The sequence below is a fragment of the Rhopilema esculentum genome, chromosome 7 (genome assembly GCF_057945365.1).
Source record: "Rhopilema esculentum isolate cy_ngs chromosome 7, ASM5794536v1, whole genome shotgun sequence".
NCBI lineage: Eukaryota > Metazoa > Cnidaria > Scyphozoa > Rhizostomeae > Rhizostomatidae > Rhopilema > Rhopilema esculentum.
Window position 1 is genome coordinate 4,672,311 of NC_142821.1, and position 18,717 is coordinate 4,691,027.

General features: G+C 34.7%; 2 protein-coding genes across 5 annotated transcripts; one reads left to right on the forward strand and one right to left on the reverse strand.

Moving 5' to 3' along the window:
- The first annotated feature begins 444 nt into the window (after window positions 1-444).
- On the forward strand, window positions 445-12,611 carry LOC135683754 (tubulin-specific chaperone E). Of its 4 annotated transcripts, none has more exons than XR_010515809.2 (17): window positions 445-557; window positions 1,988-2,069; window positions 2,180-2,368; window positions 2,911-3,005; window positions 3,363-3,462; window positions 4,007-4,109; window positions 4,277-4,356; window positions 4,449-4,541; window positions 4,879-4,937; window positions 5,125-5,186; window positions 5,789-5,864; window positions 6,229-6,302; window positions 6,649-6,805; window positions 8,504-8,563; window positions 9,727-9,786; window positions 11,023-11,164; window positions 11,401-11,492. XR_010515809.2 is itself a non-coding variant. In XM_065199103.2 (17 exons), the coding sequence occupies exons 1-17, from the start codon at window positions 473-475 to the stop codon at window positions 12,350-12,352; spliced, it is 1,557 nt and encodes a 518-aa protein (XP_065055175.2). In that variant the 5' UTR covers window positions 445-472; the 3' UTR covers window positions 12,353-12,611. The 4 variants fall into 4 exon arrangements, 3 of the variants coding, with proteins under 3 accessions (XP_065055175.2, XP_065055177.2, XP_065055176.2); XM_065199103.2 differs by lacking the exon at window positions 11,023-11,164 and adding an exon at window positions 12,263-12,611; XM_065199104.2 differs by lacking the exon at window positions 11,023-11,164 and adding an exon at window positions 12,263-12,611 and having other exon boundaries at window positions 494-557; window positions 1,988-2,065.
- A 308-nt stretch (window positions 12,612-12,919) lies between these two features.
- Window positions 12,920-17,382, reverse strand: LOC135683758 (E3 ubiquitin-protein ligase rififylin). The gene is made up of 4 exons (XM_065199109.2): window positions 16,883-17,382; window positions 15,311-15,718; window positions 14,783-15,002; window positions 12,920-14,189 (listed from the first exon to the last, which is right to left on the reverse strand). Exons 1-4 carry the CDS (start codon window positions 16,934-16,936, stop codon window positions 13,984-13,986), a joined length of 888 nt encoding a protein of 295 aa, XP_065055181.1. The 5' UTR covers window positions 16,937-17,382; the 3' UTR covers window positions 12,920-13,983.
- Between the last annotated feature and the right edge of the window lie 1,335 nt (window positions 17,383-18,717).

Consider the following 18,717-nt stretch of genomic DNA (forward strand, 5'->3'; position numbering starts at 1 on the left):
CAAACAATTTATCAAGATACAATTCCAGTTATACTTCAATACATACAAGGTTAAGATATTTAAAATAATTATTTGTATCTATAAAGTTATAGCTGAATGACACATGGAAATAACCCATAGGGGCTTTCGAGCCATGTGCCAACTTACCTGAATTTTGCCTGAAGTAATTATAAATCAATACACAATATTACTAAACAACAATAACACTGTTATTTTGGCTCTGTTCATAAAGTTATGAGGTTTGATACGGGGATAGTAAAAATACAGAGGTTTGATAGGGAGAGAACCAATAAACGAGTGGCCATATCTCTGCCATTTTGTAATACACTTGCCTGATTTTGCACATATGGGATATTTCATGATGCTCTTTTAGGTTATGGGATCCAAATTAGAAAATTCTAAAAATAGATTTTTGTGACGTCATCGCTTTGGAGCCATTGCATGACATTGAAAACGAGGTTCAAAAACAGTAATGGCGTTTCATATTGGCAAGAGATGTGAGTTTTCGGGCCACTATGGAACAATTAGATATTTCGGCGAAGTTGCATCAACTTCAGGTGAATTTTGCTTATTGATGCAAGAGGTGTTCTTGAATTCAAATTGAGACATATATCTGCAATAATGTCTAGGGATGTTCACATACAGAATCAAATGCCCCCGCGTTTTTATGTTTTTATGTTTGCGCAGCCAAGATCATCCTCCTAGACAGGTAACTTCCAGCAAGGAGTGAAGTCAAGAAAACTTTTTGGAGGGGTAAAGGAGTGCTTTTTGCCGACAAAGAGGGGCGTGTCTCACTTTTCAAGGGTGTGGTCAAAAGATAAATACTCTTATATGCTGCTTTTATGCGATTTTGTTTCAAAGTTCATACTTTAGTGCCATACTTTGAAAGTTCAGCTACGACAGAAAAGTTAAAACCTTGCCAATTGTTGCAAAAAGGTCCCAGGGTGAGCACAAAAATAGCTTCTTTTGCCTGGCAAAAATCCTCAATGTGCCGACGGAGAAATTATTGGGGGAGTACTGCACCCCCCGTATACCCCCTTTGGCGATGTTCCTGCTTCCAGCCGAAAAGCCATGTACACTAGCTTTTGAAAACTTGCTAACGTTACAATTGTTTATGAAATTTACAACAAATTTGCAAACTTTCAAGACTGTAAAGTATTTTTTTGCGTGGAAAATGCCAGAACAATTAAGTCCAAATTTGCAGATATAGAAAGCGAAGGTTTCTTGAGGTGTGTGGATCCTGTATGAGATTTAGGCAAGGCTTTCCAAGTGATCTTGTATTATTTATTTTATTCTTGTAATTTTGCCAAATATTGAGGAGAAGTTTAGATTTTGGAATATCATGGGGGAGAAACTGACCAGATAAACAAATATTATGAATGAATACTACAGCAGATTCTTCATAATGAGCAGGTAGAATGAAGGATGAAAATTGTTACAAAAACCAACTTAAAACTCTCAGGATAAAATGTCAGTTGAATGTCATATGGATTCAGTCAGGCCAGGTTATTTCGAGTGCAGCTTAACAGGATGCAACTGTACTTTGAGGTGTCTCTTTTTTATGAAAATCAGTTTTGGATGGCTCTTGTATCTAAAATTATGCACAAGCGATATGAATATCATTTGAATATGAATAGATTATTTGAATAAAAATGTCTCGAATGCATTGCCAAGTGATCTGTAAAAAGAAGAATCTCTGCACATTGTGAGGGTGCGGTCTCACAGACGTTTCCTTGTGATCATATCCCCCAATTTTATCCAGTTAGATATTGCTATTCAGTTAGATTTTGGTCTGCAAGAGTATCATCTCTAAACATGTCAATGTTGTTTTGGATGAAACGTTTGTCCCCTCCCCTCTCTGAAAACTGTGTCTTAGGCTGCAAATTTCAAAAAAGTTTCCTGATACTCTGTAAAACATTATTATTTGAGCTTAGCCAATTCTCTCAGGCTTTTACATTGAAAAGCATTTGCTCTGTTTTTGTTTAAGGTGACTGGTTTGGAGTTGAATGGGATGAAAAGAGGGGGAAACACAATGGAACTCATGAAAATAAGCATTATTTTAAATGCAAGTAAGAGCTTCATAAATTCATGATTTTCAAACAATTTCTTTTGCTTTTGTTTATTTTCTTTGTAAGAATAATCATACCATGCATCACATGTATTTGCTTTATTTCAATAGAGATGGGCACGGATCGTTTTTAAGGCCAAATAAGATAAACTTTGGAATCACTTTGAAGGAAGCAATTAAGAGACGATACGCTGATCATCCAGAGGAAGTAACTCAAGATGATATGTATGTTTTCGGCAGTGGAACACAAAAGACCTTAGTTGAAGTCATAGGCTTTGATAAAGTACATGAAAAATTGAGGTGTGTGATCAACCCTATATATTTGATTATTTAAGCTAATTTGCACAAAAAACAATTGTTTTGCCACAACCTGGTATAAGTGGCACTGTCATAAGGGCTTAGGGTATACTGCAAGCAGGTTGGCCAGTTTTATGTTTTCAGAGTAACTTTGGGAGCAGTGTTTTCAGATTGTGCCTACATAGCTGTCTCTTCAATTTTGAAAATGTATGTGAAAAATTACCCATATCCCTGTGTTACAAAAGCATTTGTATCATAAAATAATATTTAGCTATTTACAGTGTCCAGAAAATATCCTTGCCCTAGGTCATTAGGCTGTAAGCAGTCTTATTCACAGATAAAAACATGTTCTGGTGCAATAGTTGAATGCTCACTGGCCTTGTATCATACAATAATCTTTGGATACTAAATAGATTTTGTTGAATTTGTTTTGTCTCAGCATTAAGAATAATGGTAAGTGTCAATAACTATTTTTATCACTATATGCTATTTCCCTTAAAACACAACCCACATGCTACACCATTTAAAATTTTTTTCTGTTGCAGACAAGTTGCAAAATTAAAAAAAGTCTCTTTGGTTGGAATGTCTATTAAAGAGGATGATGCTGAAATTGATAGCAAGTTGCATAAAATTGCACCAAGTAAGAAAAATGTTTGTTACTTGGAACAATCAGTTTAAGAAGGTTGTGAGACATTTTTGTTTTTGTTGTTTACTGGATAATTAGCAATTTTTTTGAAACAACACAAAGGTTTTACTTCTTTCAGCAAAAGTTGCTACGTTTGGGGGGGGGGAAGGAAGGGGGGAGGAGGGGGGAGGAGGGGGGGAGGAGGCAGTGCACAGGCTTGGACCATTTCCATCATGTCTGAAAGCATGTAGTAATATATCTCTTTATAGCAACTCACTTACAAGAAAAAAACAAGTTTTTAATTACTGTCTTTCTAAACAGGTTCTTTTTCATAATGGCAGTATCTTTTTAATTTTCTTTTTGAATTTTCAGATGTCCAAGAGTTGGATATTGCAGGGAATTTGTTTGATAGTTGGTCTCAGGTTGTTGATATAATACAGAAAATGAAAAATTTGGTAGAATTGAATATAAGGTAATGTTCTGCTAAAATTCTGCTTTAAACGAGACTTTTTTGCTTTATACGGGCAATCATTGTGACAGAAAAATTTCTGAGTTTCTGGAAAGTGTGTTATATTTTGCTTCCATTTTAAGGTGGGTGTGATGTATATATTGTAAATTGTAAGTCTCATGACATGGAGATGAGACCTGTGTGGAAATTATTTGTGAAAATAACTGTTTATGCTGCAGTTTGCTTCTTTATAAAGCTGTGCGAGGATCTCTTCCATTATCATGTTTTTTAAGACTTGTGCATGCTACCCAAAGACAACTGTAGACTTTTACATTGGTACATATTTGTATGTCATAAGCATATATCTTTTGCTAATGATATTCCTGCTTTTCCTGTTCAAAAAATCTACCAAATGCATTGAACAATTGCAACAGTGTTAGCTATGCAGTTTCATTAAAGTCTGTAATGAATCTGATAAGATTTATAAGAAAAATTTAACTAGAAATGTAAATCACCTGAAAGCTAATTCTATTTCATATCATTATCACAACTTATTTTTTTCTTTTAGTGAAAACAAAATATCAGTAGATGCATTTCTTGAGGATGCTCATCCCAGATCTCTCACCTTGAAGGTTTTATTCGCCAATAGAATAAACATAACTAGTGATCAGGTTGGTTTTCTATTTCACAAAAGCTTATGCAAATTATCTCTTTTTCTGTCGTTTTGAAGAAATAGAGACTGCAGGCATAGTTAAAAGAGGAATCTTTAGTCATTTTGATTTACTGACATTTTCACCTGAAATTCTAGTTATTTCATGGTAGATCTCTTTTTTTACAGATAGTTGATCTACTTGATTTTGTTCCAAATTTATCAGAACTCCATGCCTGCTTCAATGGAATTCAAAGTATAACAAACAGGTATGTTCTCCACTTGCATCATACTTTAATATTGATATGCAGAAGCAGCCAATTGGGTTGTATATTATATTTTGTGATGTTTTCTCTTTCAGGCAGACTGCTCAGCTTCATTCCCTACGACTCCTGAACCTTGAAGGCAATAAACTGGAATGGAATGAAGTTATGAAGCTTTCATCATTGAAGAGGTTTCAATTTGCAGAGCTTGTATACCACAAAGATTTTGATATCTGAAAATTACTTAAAACAACTTCATAAGATATTTGTTTTGTTTAACTTTAGTTGCCAAGAGACAAGCAGTCTTGTTTGCAATGCCAGTCATCAAAATTGGTGTTTGACACCTTTCAGAGCAAGATGGTTTAAGTTATAACTCTGAGCATACTCCCAGTATACTCTGATCTTAAGGATGTTTTGGTCTTAAAAAGTCTGTTCTCATTCTGACATATAACAAGTATTTTGCTTGAGTAAGTTTTGATTTCATTGTCAGTTGTCATCTAGTGTAATTTCAAGTCTGTTTTGTTTCAGCTTGGAAACTCTTATTTTGAACAATAATAGAATATCCAAAATTTATCTCTCCGCACAAGGTAAGCTTAGGTGAAAATTTGTCTTCTTAATTTTCTGAGTTATTCCCCCTTTATTGTCATGTTTGTCTGAATTTACAGTATTTTTTGTTTTTGATGTCTGATGTCTGATTTCTGATATTTTATGATTGATGCTGATGTCTTATCAACTTCGTTTATTGAAATGATGTGTGATTCTTTTTCAAATTAGATGAAAACATGGGTTTTAAGGCTCTTGCTTCGATTTCTATAAGTGGTAATGAAGTGTCTGAGGTAGGTTTTATTAGGTTCTTTTAAAGCAAACAAATTTACTTTTATGTAGAATTGATGATAGGCTATTTTTTCATTGCTGTGGTATTATTGGATCTCTTTGAAAATTTTCAGTAATTGAAATTAATTTGAAAAAATAGGGTATTGTATATCATATACTTGAATTTTTACGAATAATATTTTGCCTTACACAGAAAGCGAAAAGTGGGGGGGGCCAAGGGAAAATTTAACACCCATAACAAAAGATTTTGAAAAAAACTCTATTGTTTTGCCAAGGCCCCCCCCCCCCCGGCCCCCCTTCGTCGGAGGCCCTGTTCTTTTCCTGAATACAATGCAAAAAGAAATCAATTTCTTCAATGACATCCCAATCTCATAAGAGGAAGGAAGACACGGCATGTGTAGTTAGTCAAAACAAAGAAAATCAGTCATGTTTGTTTCATACGATTCCTAGGAATCTTTAAAGTGTTTTATTTAGGTTTGAGGTTTACATTTTTTATGTCTCCTCATAAATCCCACGCTGATACCCAGTGAGGGTTCATTATGCAAACATGGTTTGGATTTACGTGCTTCTCTGTAAAGGTGAATATTTTATGTATTTTCTTTAGTGGACGTCAGTCAACAAGCTTGCCCTTCTGCCCACTTTGTCTAAAGTGAAGTTCAAATTAAATCCACTTTGTAAAGGTATGCCAGGAGTTTATTTTTTCATGTTTGGATTATTTTCTCCTTTTACTTATTTAAACTGATGGGTATAATCTATCATTTCAAACTATTACAGGATCTATAATAACCACTAGATTGAGGTTTTACAGCTCTCCCACGCCCTTGATTATTCATAATGATCTATGTGGTGCTTTGGATAATCATAGTTGTAAGGTGATTGTCACCATATATAATGCTGTCATAGTAGGTGCAACAAGCCTGGTGCACCATGCACGAAATTAGTTCTATTGTTTAATTCACGAACAGTTTTCTATAGAACGATGGTTACCTTTTTGTGTTTTATGCAAAAGCTTTTGAATAAGCAACTATTCGATTTCTTTTGCAGGAAAAACGACCTTTGATCTTAGACAAGAGTTGATCGCACGACTAGGGCGTGTGGTTGTTGTGAACGGTGGCGAGGTATCTGATGCATTTCAAAGCATTATTGCACTTTGAGCTCTTATCTATTCTGAATGCAAGTCAGTGCTACCTACCGCAGCAAAAATGGCAAGAGAAGGCAATTTACTGATGTCTTAAGAGCCTTTCTGTTTATAATTTGCAGAAGAAGTTTAGTATTTTTTTAGTGTATTAGAATACAACAAAGTTTATAACATTCTCTGAAAATTTCATATGTTTGGATTCAGAATTTTTGCCCATAAAATATTTTAACATTAAGGAGCATTCAGAAAAAATCCTTTTTGTCTTCACCTATTAAAGTTGGATACTTTTTATATTCAACCTACATTTTCTTTGATTTTCGAAACAGGTGACAACAAGAGAACGCAATGAATGTGAATTACTTTACATGAAAAAATATTGCCAGCTTTGGCTTGAATGTGGTGGAATCGATAACGATTTGAATGGTGAAAAGCTTTCTCAGCAATTCCAAGAGCTGCATCCCAGGTTCCTGGAACTGATTCGCTGTAAGTGGTTTTCATCTAATAATAAGCGCCCAGTTACAATGATTTGCTATTGAGCTTCTATTAATTTGCCCGACTGCAAAACCAGGGTCCAGCGTTGTTGCTAAACTTTGTTAGATTAAAGCACAGTCGTTTCATAAACCTCTTATTTGAAGGACCTAAAATCAATAAAGTCCAATTAAAGTACACTATATGTGGTTTTATCAGACCCGTTGATAGCAGTAAATAAAGCTACAAATTTCTGGTGGCTTGTTCATTTTTTTGCCTCTGATGATTTTCTTAAGCCCCAGCCCAACGCTCTCAATACTTCACTGAACGTTTTCGAACATTCGTGTTCAGTAAATGCTGAGACCGTTTGGCCGCCTTGTTCAGGCACTGGACATTTGTTGAAAGTTGTTCAGCAAATTTTGATGTTCAAAAATATTCACTGAACATTAGCTCGACTCAACCATGTGGCGACCGTTATGCCAACCTTGTTCGGCAATGTTCAGTGCAGGTATGCTTGCTAAAGTTTTTGCACACGAGGAAACGACTTGCAGTCTCGAGTTGGGAATAGGGATAATTTTAGTCTTTCTTGCCCTTCATTGACACCACACCGCCGCAAGCTCTTGAATCAGTCAAATGGGAGAGGAAACGGGGCATTGGTACAGTAGAAACCGTGAAGGTTGGGCCTTAAAATAAGAATAAATCTTTCTTCAGTGATACAAAGAAATTTTCATCCAAAAAGGAAAACGACGGAGTAATGAGGAGATATATAATTTGTTCATCGGTTGGGAAGTTTTTTTTATAATGTGTAGAATGTTCAGTGAAATGTTGGAACCGTTTGGCCAAGCAATGTTGAGCGTGGTTCAGCAAAAATGTTAATAACGTTTGGCTGGGGCTTTAGAAAGCCAAAACATCTCCTAGCGAATCGCTAAATTTTTAAAGCATGGATTTGCTTTAACTGTGTCTTCCCGTAGTGAGATTCGTTATAAACGGTTTAATGGAATCCTTCTCTAAACCAATGATCAATGACGTAAAATTATTAAGGTCTTCATCAGTGGGGATGCTTGAAAGTTTTTTCAGTACCACTTATAAAAAAATCAACTCAAAGCTCGTTTCCATTATTTTAAAGATTTGTATGATTGCAGTTTTAGTCCACAAGCTGTATCTCATTTGATTATTATCTTTGCTACGAACATTGAAAGTCGTTCGTTTGTTTTGCTTTATGATACCTTTTTGATGCTTATGGCTCCAACTAACACGAAACTATCAAAAACAAGAATTTCATAGAACAAATGTGTTTAAACTGAGTATTATAGGCAACAAGCTAATTTTTTGTGACTAGTAGTATCTCTTGTGCTTAACAACAAGATATTTTAGCTGATTATTTTGGGTCTGGAAAAACTGTTTTCGATACTTTTCAATGAATTTTGCTAATTGCGGATGGACCTCTCGCCCATATATAAAATGTTTGAGCGACTTCCTTGGGATCAGTACTATTTAAACATATAATCTTCTGCATTCCCGGTATCGTTTTAAAAGTTGGTAGATTTGAAGCCATAATAGAAAATATTTTTTTTGAAATTATACCTGACTTTATTAAGAATTGTTTGTTTGTCTTTTGTATTGTTTTTAATTTACACAATAAAAATAATCATCGCATTTCTTCAGTTCATAGCGCTAATATTTATTGACAGTTTTCTTTGTCTCTATTAACAGGCCACGGTCCTCCTGTTTTGTCGGTTCAAAAAGGAAAAACCCTCAAGGACAAACTGATCAGTATGCTTTTCGTGCCTATTATCTGGGGGTTTTCCCATTTCGCATATAGATGCTTTTCAACCAGATCTTAAGGTCACTGACATGTCATTAATGTGAAGCTTTATTAGGCCTTTTGTTACCAGTGACGTATATTTAAATGTTTATTGACATTTTTATCAAGCAATAAGCAAATGATAAGAATGATATTATTGATTTGACAAAATGCAACGGTTTCTTTGGATAGTTTAATACTTTACCCCTATTTTACCATTTTCATTTAATTTAATTACATTATATATTTGATCAACCAGGTTAAATCTTACGTGTCAGCTGAAGCTGATGTGGAACTCCTACTATGTCCATAGTAATATGAAATGTATAACTTGCTCAAAATTTCCAAAAATTAATAGAGTTTGCTTAGTTTAGTTAATTGTTAAAGCAAATAAAAGGTATAGAGAAAGATTGAATATACAAATTGATAATACAGCTTTGCTTTCGATGTATAATTTCCGTGTCTCAAAAATAGAAGGAAGCTTCTTTTCAAAACATAGCAATGTAACAAATTTCTGATGTCTTTGTATTTTCTCCTTGAACTGTTGTAGGCTACACGTGTTCCTTGTCTCGAAACTTAGTGTTTAACAGAAGTGTTCCTCTAACTATCACTGATGTACGTGCGACTTTTTTGAGAATTGTACGTAAATTAAAGGAGTATCTATCCCGTGAATGAGACAGTCTATTTTCGAAATGATCTTTGATGACTTCAGGAATCATTTCATATTGATGCATAATTATGCATATTAATTTGCATAATTGCGAATCTTTCGTTTTTAAATATGACCCAGACTGCTTTGAGACTTATAAATATGACCCATGGCTGTGTCAATGGATTGTATGGGTACAATAACATTTATTATTCGAACCATCATAGATCATTGAAAACTCACGTAGAAATTGGAACATGTTTTCTCTGTTCTACCAATGCTAGCCCAATTATTTTCCTTGTAAGTTGAAACCCAAAGCCTGCCTTTTAGAGCCTTTAACGGTGTTTTTTGTTCAAATACAATGAGTAGTTTGCAAATACCCACTTTCTTGTTGTTAAGTAATTTTCAAGATACAGAAACCCTTAAAGATGACTAATTAAAGTATTGTTAAATATGTTGTGTTGCTCCTTGACTTTTTACTAGTATTGCAATTCAAGTGTCCAGATTTGGATGAAAACAAAATCATTGAGAAAAAAGTGCCAAGTAAGTACATTTCTTTGTAAGTGAAATAATTGACTGTCATTCGTAATTATTTAAGTTTCGAGCCAGAAAAAGATCACGCAAAATTACAAGGCAAAGTTCTGCCCACGTCAGCGGTGTTTATTATAAGAAAGGCGAATATTTTCTAAGAAAGCTCGTATTTACGATCCCATCTGTTCTTGATATCTATTTTGCTTTCAAATTTTAGTTTTACTAAACATTTGTTTCTGGAAATAACGCACAAAAACATTGCAAAGAATGATCAGTTAGCAATTTACTCAATGTCTAGACACACATATGTTTCTCGTTTAACTAAAAATGTTGATTAGTTCAAAACAAAAATAAACAGTGGGCATCCAAATTGGTGTTTATACAGCACATAGTTTTCATATTTTTCAAAATTAAGTTTATTTTTTTATTGATTATCTTTGCCAAGATTAGAAGTTGAGATTTCTTAATGATTAGTGTCTATGGTAATTTTGAGATCAGCACAGAACTTAAGGCCTGAAAAATGTTTTGTTGTAATTTAATCGTAACCTCTCCAATTGAATAACATACCTGCAATCTTGTGGTCGGACTACCTGAGGATTTTCGGTCTACCTTCAGCATCTTTTTTGGTCGATTCCATCCTGTTTCGTCTTTTTCTCATGACTAAGTCAAAATATTGTTAAACTTGCATTTAACTCCGGTTTAACTAAATTAACTATTTCACAACTCAGATAAATTTGCATGGTTCCAGTCAACAGAGTATAAATGCTGCCATTGCATATGTTGGATTTTGTTGGCCTTGTATTCACTTAAGTTGGATCTTTTTGCGAAAAAGCATGACATAAAATGGAAATTAGCAAAATAACAAGGCTGTCTTGAACTAAAAACACATGACCGTTCTTAGATACTGTACAGGCATTCATGACATGTTTTATTTTGTTCACATGTCGTAAGTCATCTCTATACTTCAGATTTCATTACTTTTTTATTCTGTGGTGTTTCATAGGATTGTTCAATGTCGAAATTTAAGTTTTTACGCTGTGATGCTTCATGTCAGTTGATCACAATTTGCATATGTTAGGATATTTTATTTGTTCTGAAGAGATCCAGCTTATGTGAGTTTGACTAAGCATGTTAGTGCCATCTCAATCTTGCATCTTTTGATATCTCACAAATATTTATCACATGTACTTACGTCCTGATCTTCAAAATTTAAGCCTTGACCTTATCAAATTTCTGTTACCTAATTAGGTGTCTTCATGTTAGTGTTCAAAAGCTGATTTCACCTTAATGTGGATGAAAAAAATGTGATGAATTCACTCTCACTTTACAATATTTTCCATGAATTTGCACTAAGCTATTCTGTTCGAAGCTTGTAATGCATTTCAATCTTGTAAGTTATAACTTTTTATTAGCCAGTGCGTGGAGGTCAGGCTTATGTTAAAAAATCGGGTGAAATATTTATAAGTTTGTGCCCAAGTAGAATTGAAAATAACTTTTTTAAAATGAAAATAATTCTGTTTTCTCAGTCATTTCTCTATACTACATTATTTGGAATTTAGTTTTGTATGAATCAAAGAAAGTATTAGTTTATTTCAATTTGACAGTATGGTTTTGTTTTTCTTGTAGTTACAATGACATTGCAACAGTTAAAGAGCTTGCTGCAGAGACTGTTCAAAATACAAGCCTCTAAACAGCAAGTTTCATATCTGGATTCCAAGGTTTTTATGTTAATCTGTCTCTGCTTTAAAACCTCTCTTGGCAGTATCTCTTAAAAGTCCCTTCTACATCGAGTACCAAGCAGAGCTGGTGGAGCAAATCTTTAAGTGGGGGGGGGGGGGGTTAAAATTTGAAATTTAAGAAGCTATACAAATTATACAGAAAGCTCATTTGCACAAATTTTATAGCTATATCGATCAAAGAAAATTCTGACTATAACTTGGCTTTGCTGACCCTTCAAAGTTATTACCCCATTTCAACAATCCATTACAAAGAACATTAATTGAAACTACATTGGTAACAATGAAGTAAACAATTTCTATAAAATTGCTTTACAGAGGCTTAGTTGGTGTTAGTTGACAAGCAGTCAATTTCAAAAAATAGCTAAAAATCACCTTTTTATTATTATTTATTATTTGGAATAAATAATTGTTGGATTTTACTAGGTGCTAAGCATGCTCTTTACCAAGGACTGTGGAAGCAAAGGGGCTATGGGGGCTTTAGCCCCGAAATAAACCAATTACACAGCCATACAAAAAATCGCTCTGCTCTTGGTTTTTGGCATGTCTTGCCCCCTCAATATGTAATATGCCTTGCTGTCCTTGTTCTACACAATTGATTGAAATGATCTTAAGCCTGGTGATTTGGAAATGACACTACTCAATGGAAAATACAAAACTGATGCAATAATCATGCTCATCATCTGTATATTTCTTGCATAAGTAATATGATCTTAATTTTCTTATAATCATATCATTTTTTTTACTTGCAGACACATAAAGAGGTGAAGATGGATGACAATCTTCGTGACCTTGAGTTTTATTCAATAACAAAGAATGATATTGTCCTTGTTCGATCATAATTTATGGATTGCAAGGTTCGAGTATTCTTATATGTCTTTAAGTATAATAAAACATTGTTTGAAAGGGATGCTTCTCTAGAAATATTATGTATTGCACCAAGACTTTCTGCATCATGTATGTAGCATTTTTGCATTTAGCAGACTATAAAATGTAGCAAGACAGTTGTAAATTTGGTAGATCCAATCGAAACATTTCTTTACTAGTTGTGTTTCATGTGCAACCTAGAAAATCTTTGATTGAATGATTTTGATTGATTGAGGTATCGTCTCCTCTGTTGCCGCTTTGCCCTTTTTCACTGGACCCTGCATAGCTTTTGATATTTGAGAAGAAAGAGGTGTCCTATCTTGAATGAAATTTCGTTATGAGGCAAACTCAGTTTAGTGTAATTAGAGGCAACAATTCCTGAATATTTTTTTATCATTAGCATATAATAACTTATGTTTATGCATCATTAATACATGTACTGCTGGCAATTATGGCCTGTCTTTCTTTGACAAAGGCATTTGATGTATGCCTTGGCAAAAAAGTTGCATATTATAATAAACATGGATTTGCATAAAAACCTGTTTTGCAATTTGTCTAATCATGATAAACTGATTATTTAATTATGAGATACACAACAAAGTATTTTACACCATGCTTCCCAAATACATTTTCTGAATTACAAATATATCATTACTTAATATATATGCTTAAATGACAACCAGTAGTTTATTTTAACACTGTATGAATTATGGATTTACATGTTGACTCCTTTTTAGTTATGATTAAGACAAATGCAAGTTTGTGTGTGACTGTGATTGGTAGAAATTGTCTTGGTAGAAGACTAAAAATGTTAATAGTAAAATACCATGAACTCCAAACAAATTGAAAACAATGTATAATAACTTAACAACCCTGTCTTTTAAATTTGGTACTTTCTTGCAAGAAGCACTGAACTAGCACAATCAACCAGAACAGAGACCAGATCAAGGGGGATCTGTTAAGGAGCTGAACAAGAAAATAATGACACAGAAGGTAACCCAGTTGTTGTTTAGGTGCAGCAACTAATTTGCAGTCACATTTTGTGGGTAAAAATGTAAATAAAGTATGGGAATATCGGAAGATATCAACAATTTTTTCTATTACCCAGGCCTTTTCGTGAGAAATAGCCTAGGGAAGTGGCCCATCCCTCGCGAGATTTCTCATGCATGAGCGATCACTCTGATAATAAACAAATTGATCCTGATTAAAGGTACACTTTTGTTTGAGGTGACATCAAATGAAAAAGGATTGCTACGTTGATCTGTAATGTACTCCAAGAAAAACTAAACTCCAAGAAAATGTGCTTTGTTTATAAACTTTATGTACATCACGAAGGTCATAAAGACAATGTCTGATAAGTGTCTGATATTAAACTACTAATGCTTAATATTCTTTATCTTTTCCTATTCATATGGTTCCTATCAAGGCAGCTCCAGCCCTTTTCCAGTATCAAGACATGCTTGCTCTGGGTGTTATCAATATTCTTTTCTTATTTTATTCAAAACCAGGTTGTTCTTAGCTCATTCTGCTAGTTTGTGCCAGTTTAATGTTTTTTTAGTCAGTTCAACCAATTCCAGCAAGGTTAGATTTAAAACATGCATCCCCCTTATGCCCTGAAAACATGCACCACACGAACAACAAGTTGACGACATATTGGACACTCTGCTAACCTTCTCCCACATTTAGTGCAAGTTACAAGATGTCCACAGTCCAACAAAACACAGTCAATCTTTGAATCCATGCAAAGTTTGCAAAGGTCTTCCTCGTAAGGGTCATCACCTTTAGAATCTTTGCTAACTCCTTTGGTTCTTTCTGTAAAAAACAAAATTTGAAATATATGAAAATTTGATAAACAGAAGGATATGAAACACTGACTTTTCGAGAGAAAATTTAAGCATTTCTGGTGCCATTTTCCAGAGATTTTTGTTTTTGGCTTGTCCAAGCCATTTTGTTTAAATATGGGTTACTTTGAACTTGGAAAGTTAACTGAAATTGAAACTAAACTCAATGAGTAAGGGCCAGGGTAGACTTAAACTTATATGTTCTTTTGGTTGACCTTAATGGCTAGGTTCATTTACTTTATCTACTTAGAAGCTTGATCATAGGGGCAAGCACTTGGTCAAATATTGGGGGAGGGGCAAGCCTATGTGTTAAAATATTGTTCTAGAACAAAAGACCATTGTCTTCCAAAGTATGCGGGGTCACCCTTCCCCCTCAACCCAAGGTGTCCACTACTGATTGATCATTCTTGTAAGGTTAAGAATCGGGCAATCTGCTACTTGTAGAAATTTCTTCAGGATAACGTCTACATTTTCAGTATATACACAAAGCAAAGGAAAAAGCTTGTGTCTGAAATGGTAAAGCACAACCATTTTGTATCCCAAAAATAAACAGAGATAGACTACCTCCTGAATTTTGTGACGACCATAATCTTTTGACTCTTTCTATCAACTCCCGTTTTTCAAAACAGCCTTTGTAATCTACAAAATTCACTGTCAATATTTTCTTTAAATCTTTCACACACAAATGATCAATTTCATCCAGAGAGACAACATCTTCAATTGATTTCCATTTTCTTGCATTATCTTTTGCACTTTCTTTTGGCACTTCTGATGCAGTGCCAGGCTGTAAAAAACAAAATTTTGAAAGATAAGCCTTTCCTCTTGTCACATGTTGTAAAACATAGTGACTACAAGCTTAGATTCTATGTTCGTGTAACATTATTGGAAAAGCGACCTTTTTGATAAATAATTAGATTCTCTATGTCAACATGTCAAACAAAGCTCCAATGATTTGGCCACAAGCTGTCTACTAAAGGTTAAAATGTGAGAATTAAATTTCTGAGAAAAGTGAAGTGAAGTAAAAATTATATGAAGCTTATCATATGTAAGAAAACAAACAAGGAAGAAATATTACTATGCTTAGAAAATTACCAGGTTTGCTTCACTGATTGTTTCTCTAAAATCAAAATTTGTTCTCCTGGCATCCTCCTCTTCAAGTCTCTGAGCCTCAAGGCGCAGATATTCAACATGGGCCCTTTGATTTTGTTCACGCCTTAGGTCGGTTAAGGATTTTTGACCAGTTGCTTCAGCAAAGTTCATAACCAGGTCGACAAGATGAAATTTCTCTGTGCAGTTTTTGGTAGAAATTTGTTTTGATGTAAGAAAACAACGAAGATCTTTGGTACTCAGCAGTAAGAGATCTTCACGTCTGTATATGGAAAGACCAAATATGTTGCATCTAAGACATTGTTTTGGTGACAAACTATTTTGTACTTTCAACTTTGATGTCTTTGTAAAACAGTTTCCACAAAATACCCCATTGCATTTTCCACAAGTGAACTGAAATGAACAATTCAATTGAAAGAAAATGTCATTATAGATTTGAAAGGATTAATATTAAACAAGCAGCTTTTTCATCATCAGATTACAAAAGCTTCTTTTTGTTTCTTCTCATGTCTATTCTTTAATTTTTAAATTAAGGTGACTATGTGCTTTTTTCATCTTGACAAATGTTTTATCATGGTTGGGCATTTCGCATTACTAATGTAAAACCAAATTGGGCACACCCATGTTATACTTTTCTGTGCTACTTGATAACATGTTTTTTATTTTATAAAAAATTTTGATTTGGCATCCAAATTTTGGCCTTTTAGTAATTAAAAGTTTCTTATTCTGGGACCTAAAACTTGAGCATTTTTGGAAGAATATAAACACAGATCGTCACAGAAAAAACCAATGTAGATCAAAGTCTAGTCTGCTATTTTTTCCAAAGTTATATCAATTATAACAAAGGCTTCTACAGAGATAGTAAGTGTTTTGTAACATTCTTTCTAAAGATGTTTATTCATTCATAAACACTTTACCCATGGTCTTAGGGATTCAGAACTCAGCAGACTGATAACATTAGTAATAGGTACAATGCCTGTCAAAAGTCTTGGAACACTGATGTCAATTTCCAAGGTCAAAACCAATCATCCCCCTCTCCCCTACAGAACAATGTTGGTTTACTATCAAACCGGTTAGGATTTTAGGATGCTCTTTCTTTTGCCCTTTTTTATGATGTTTCTCTAAATTATCAACATTGTTTCAGGGGGAAGGGGGAGGAAGTAGTAATTTTTTCTTCATGAAAGGAATGAAAGATATCAAATGCAGTGTAAATTGCTGGGTGTCCCAAGTACTTTTGGCAGGCATTGTAGATGGAGTCATTTATGCATGCTACCAAAGATAATGAAATAAATTCATTAAAAAGCCTTTTAGGGGAATGTTTGAGTGCAGGCTGGTACTAGGCAGGGTATGAGATATAATCTGGAGAAACATAACAGCATATCTGGGAAAAATGTAATGTACTTAGCCCCAAATATTTTTGGCATGAGCTTTATTATAATGGACCTTTTGACAAAAAATAGTGGGTGATTTGAAATTTCCACAAAATTTTTATAGTTTTTGAATAGCCTGTCGCCACCATTTTAATAAGGCTCTGATTCTGAGAGTAACCGTACAAACCTTTCTTTTAAACAGGCCAATGTTTGTTGTACAATCTGCGCATGGTATTGGCATTTTCCTTCAACGAGAGTCAACAGGAGGAGGCTGAAAGTTGGTTGTAACTATTTGTCCTTTATTAAAAGAAAAAAATAAGTTTCTGACCAATATTCCACATTTATCCCACAGCTTTTCAATATTTTTCCAGAAAAAATTCAGATGAGATTCGCAGGAGCTTTAAGCACGACACTGACTTGGCCAAGACCGTACAATTTCAAAAATGGCGATGTTTCCCAGGACATCACTTTTCAAAGTCCTGGTCCGATCCCCTGTGTGGTTTTCTACAAAAAAAATGCTGTAGCTGAAAAATAATACTTTTGTACACCCGTATATGATTATATCTGGTAATTTTGACGAGTATTTTTCGTCCTTAACGCAAGCAATTTCCTGGACACGGAACACAACAAACTTCATCCACCTTCGTTACGTCAACTTCCATCAAAACAATAGTGCTTCGGAAGTAAAAGCTGTTGCTGTTGTCACAACTTTGCTTCGTTCAAAGTGGGACTGGATTCTAGTTAATCCTGCATGTGACGTCATTTCTTTTTCACGCAAATCAGCAACATTTTTGCTGCTCCTTTTCATTTCACTTAATATTTATTTAGTAATTGATTCAGTAGCAAGTTAAAATGTATTTTATTATTGCTCCAATTGATGAAAGTCGAAGGAATAAAAACCTAACTATCACTTTTTCATTTATGTTCTGATCGACCCAATATGAACGCCCAAAGGGCTGGGTGTGCCCCGCGGACCGCAAGATGCCTAGTCGTGTCTATAAAAGTGCATCCTTTTTATGAAAACCATCAGCCATCGGTAAGGAAACTGTAAATTATACAGGGCCGTCGGAAGCGGAGAGGGGGGCTGGGGGAAAACCCAGGTGAAAAGACGACCACTTCATTTTAATGTAACCAAATTCGGTAAGGAGGATAAAGAAGAAGCCAAAAATAAATTATGAATCACAACATACTAAATTCAAGCAATTAGTCTTTAGTTGGCAAATAATACAATGCCGAAATTCAGTCTGATGCCCCAAAGTGGACTAGAGAAACACGTTCTCTTTAATGTTATCATCCCATAATCATCTCATCATCCTCTCGGTTTCACCAAATGGTTTTCGGTTTCACCATCATTTTTCTCCAGGCCGTACTTACGGGTGATAGGGCAAAGTCATTGCTTTTGGCAATGCTGGGTGCCTTTTTTAAAGAAGTTACATGCTGGGTGCATTTTGTGGGGGGGGGGGAGCAATGAAAATATATCCTTGGATTAAGGGGGCACAACATTGTAGCTATATGAAATTGAGGAGAGGCCAAGAAAATAACCGCATTCTTCTAAAAAAAAATTTCCGCCCCACCCCCACCATTAATAATGACTGGTCCCAAGGTTTGTTTTTTAAAATTTCTTCCTAGCATTGTTATCAAGCCAGGTTACCTGTCAATGACAATTTCTCACTCTATATGTTTCGACAGAATTGAAAAAGAAAAGAATAATCTTTAAATTTTCAAAAAATTTGGAGTGATCTGCCCCCTGATTATGAATTCGTCACGTTGTTTCCCAAGCGGAGGATGTAGAAGGGATGACTAGGTGACTATAACGGCGCCCCTTTTGGCCTGACTAATGACTAGTACCAGGGGCGTCGCGACCGGGCGGGTGTGGGGGTGTCACACCCCCCCCCAATAGTATCTCAATAGGAAATTTCAGGTAAGATCCGCTCGGTGGAAGAAACGCTTTAGGTATTTCAGAGACCTTCATGTCAAAAAATCAATAAAGGATCGAGCAAAGGCAGTTTCTCCGTTGGTTGA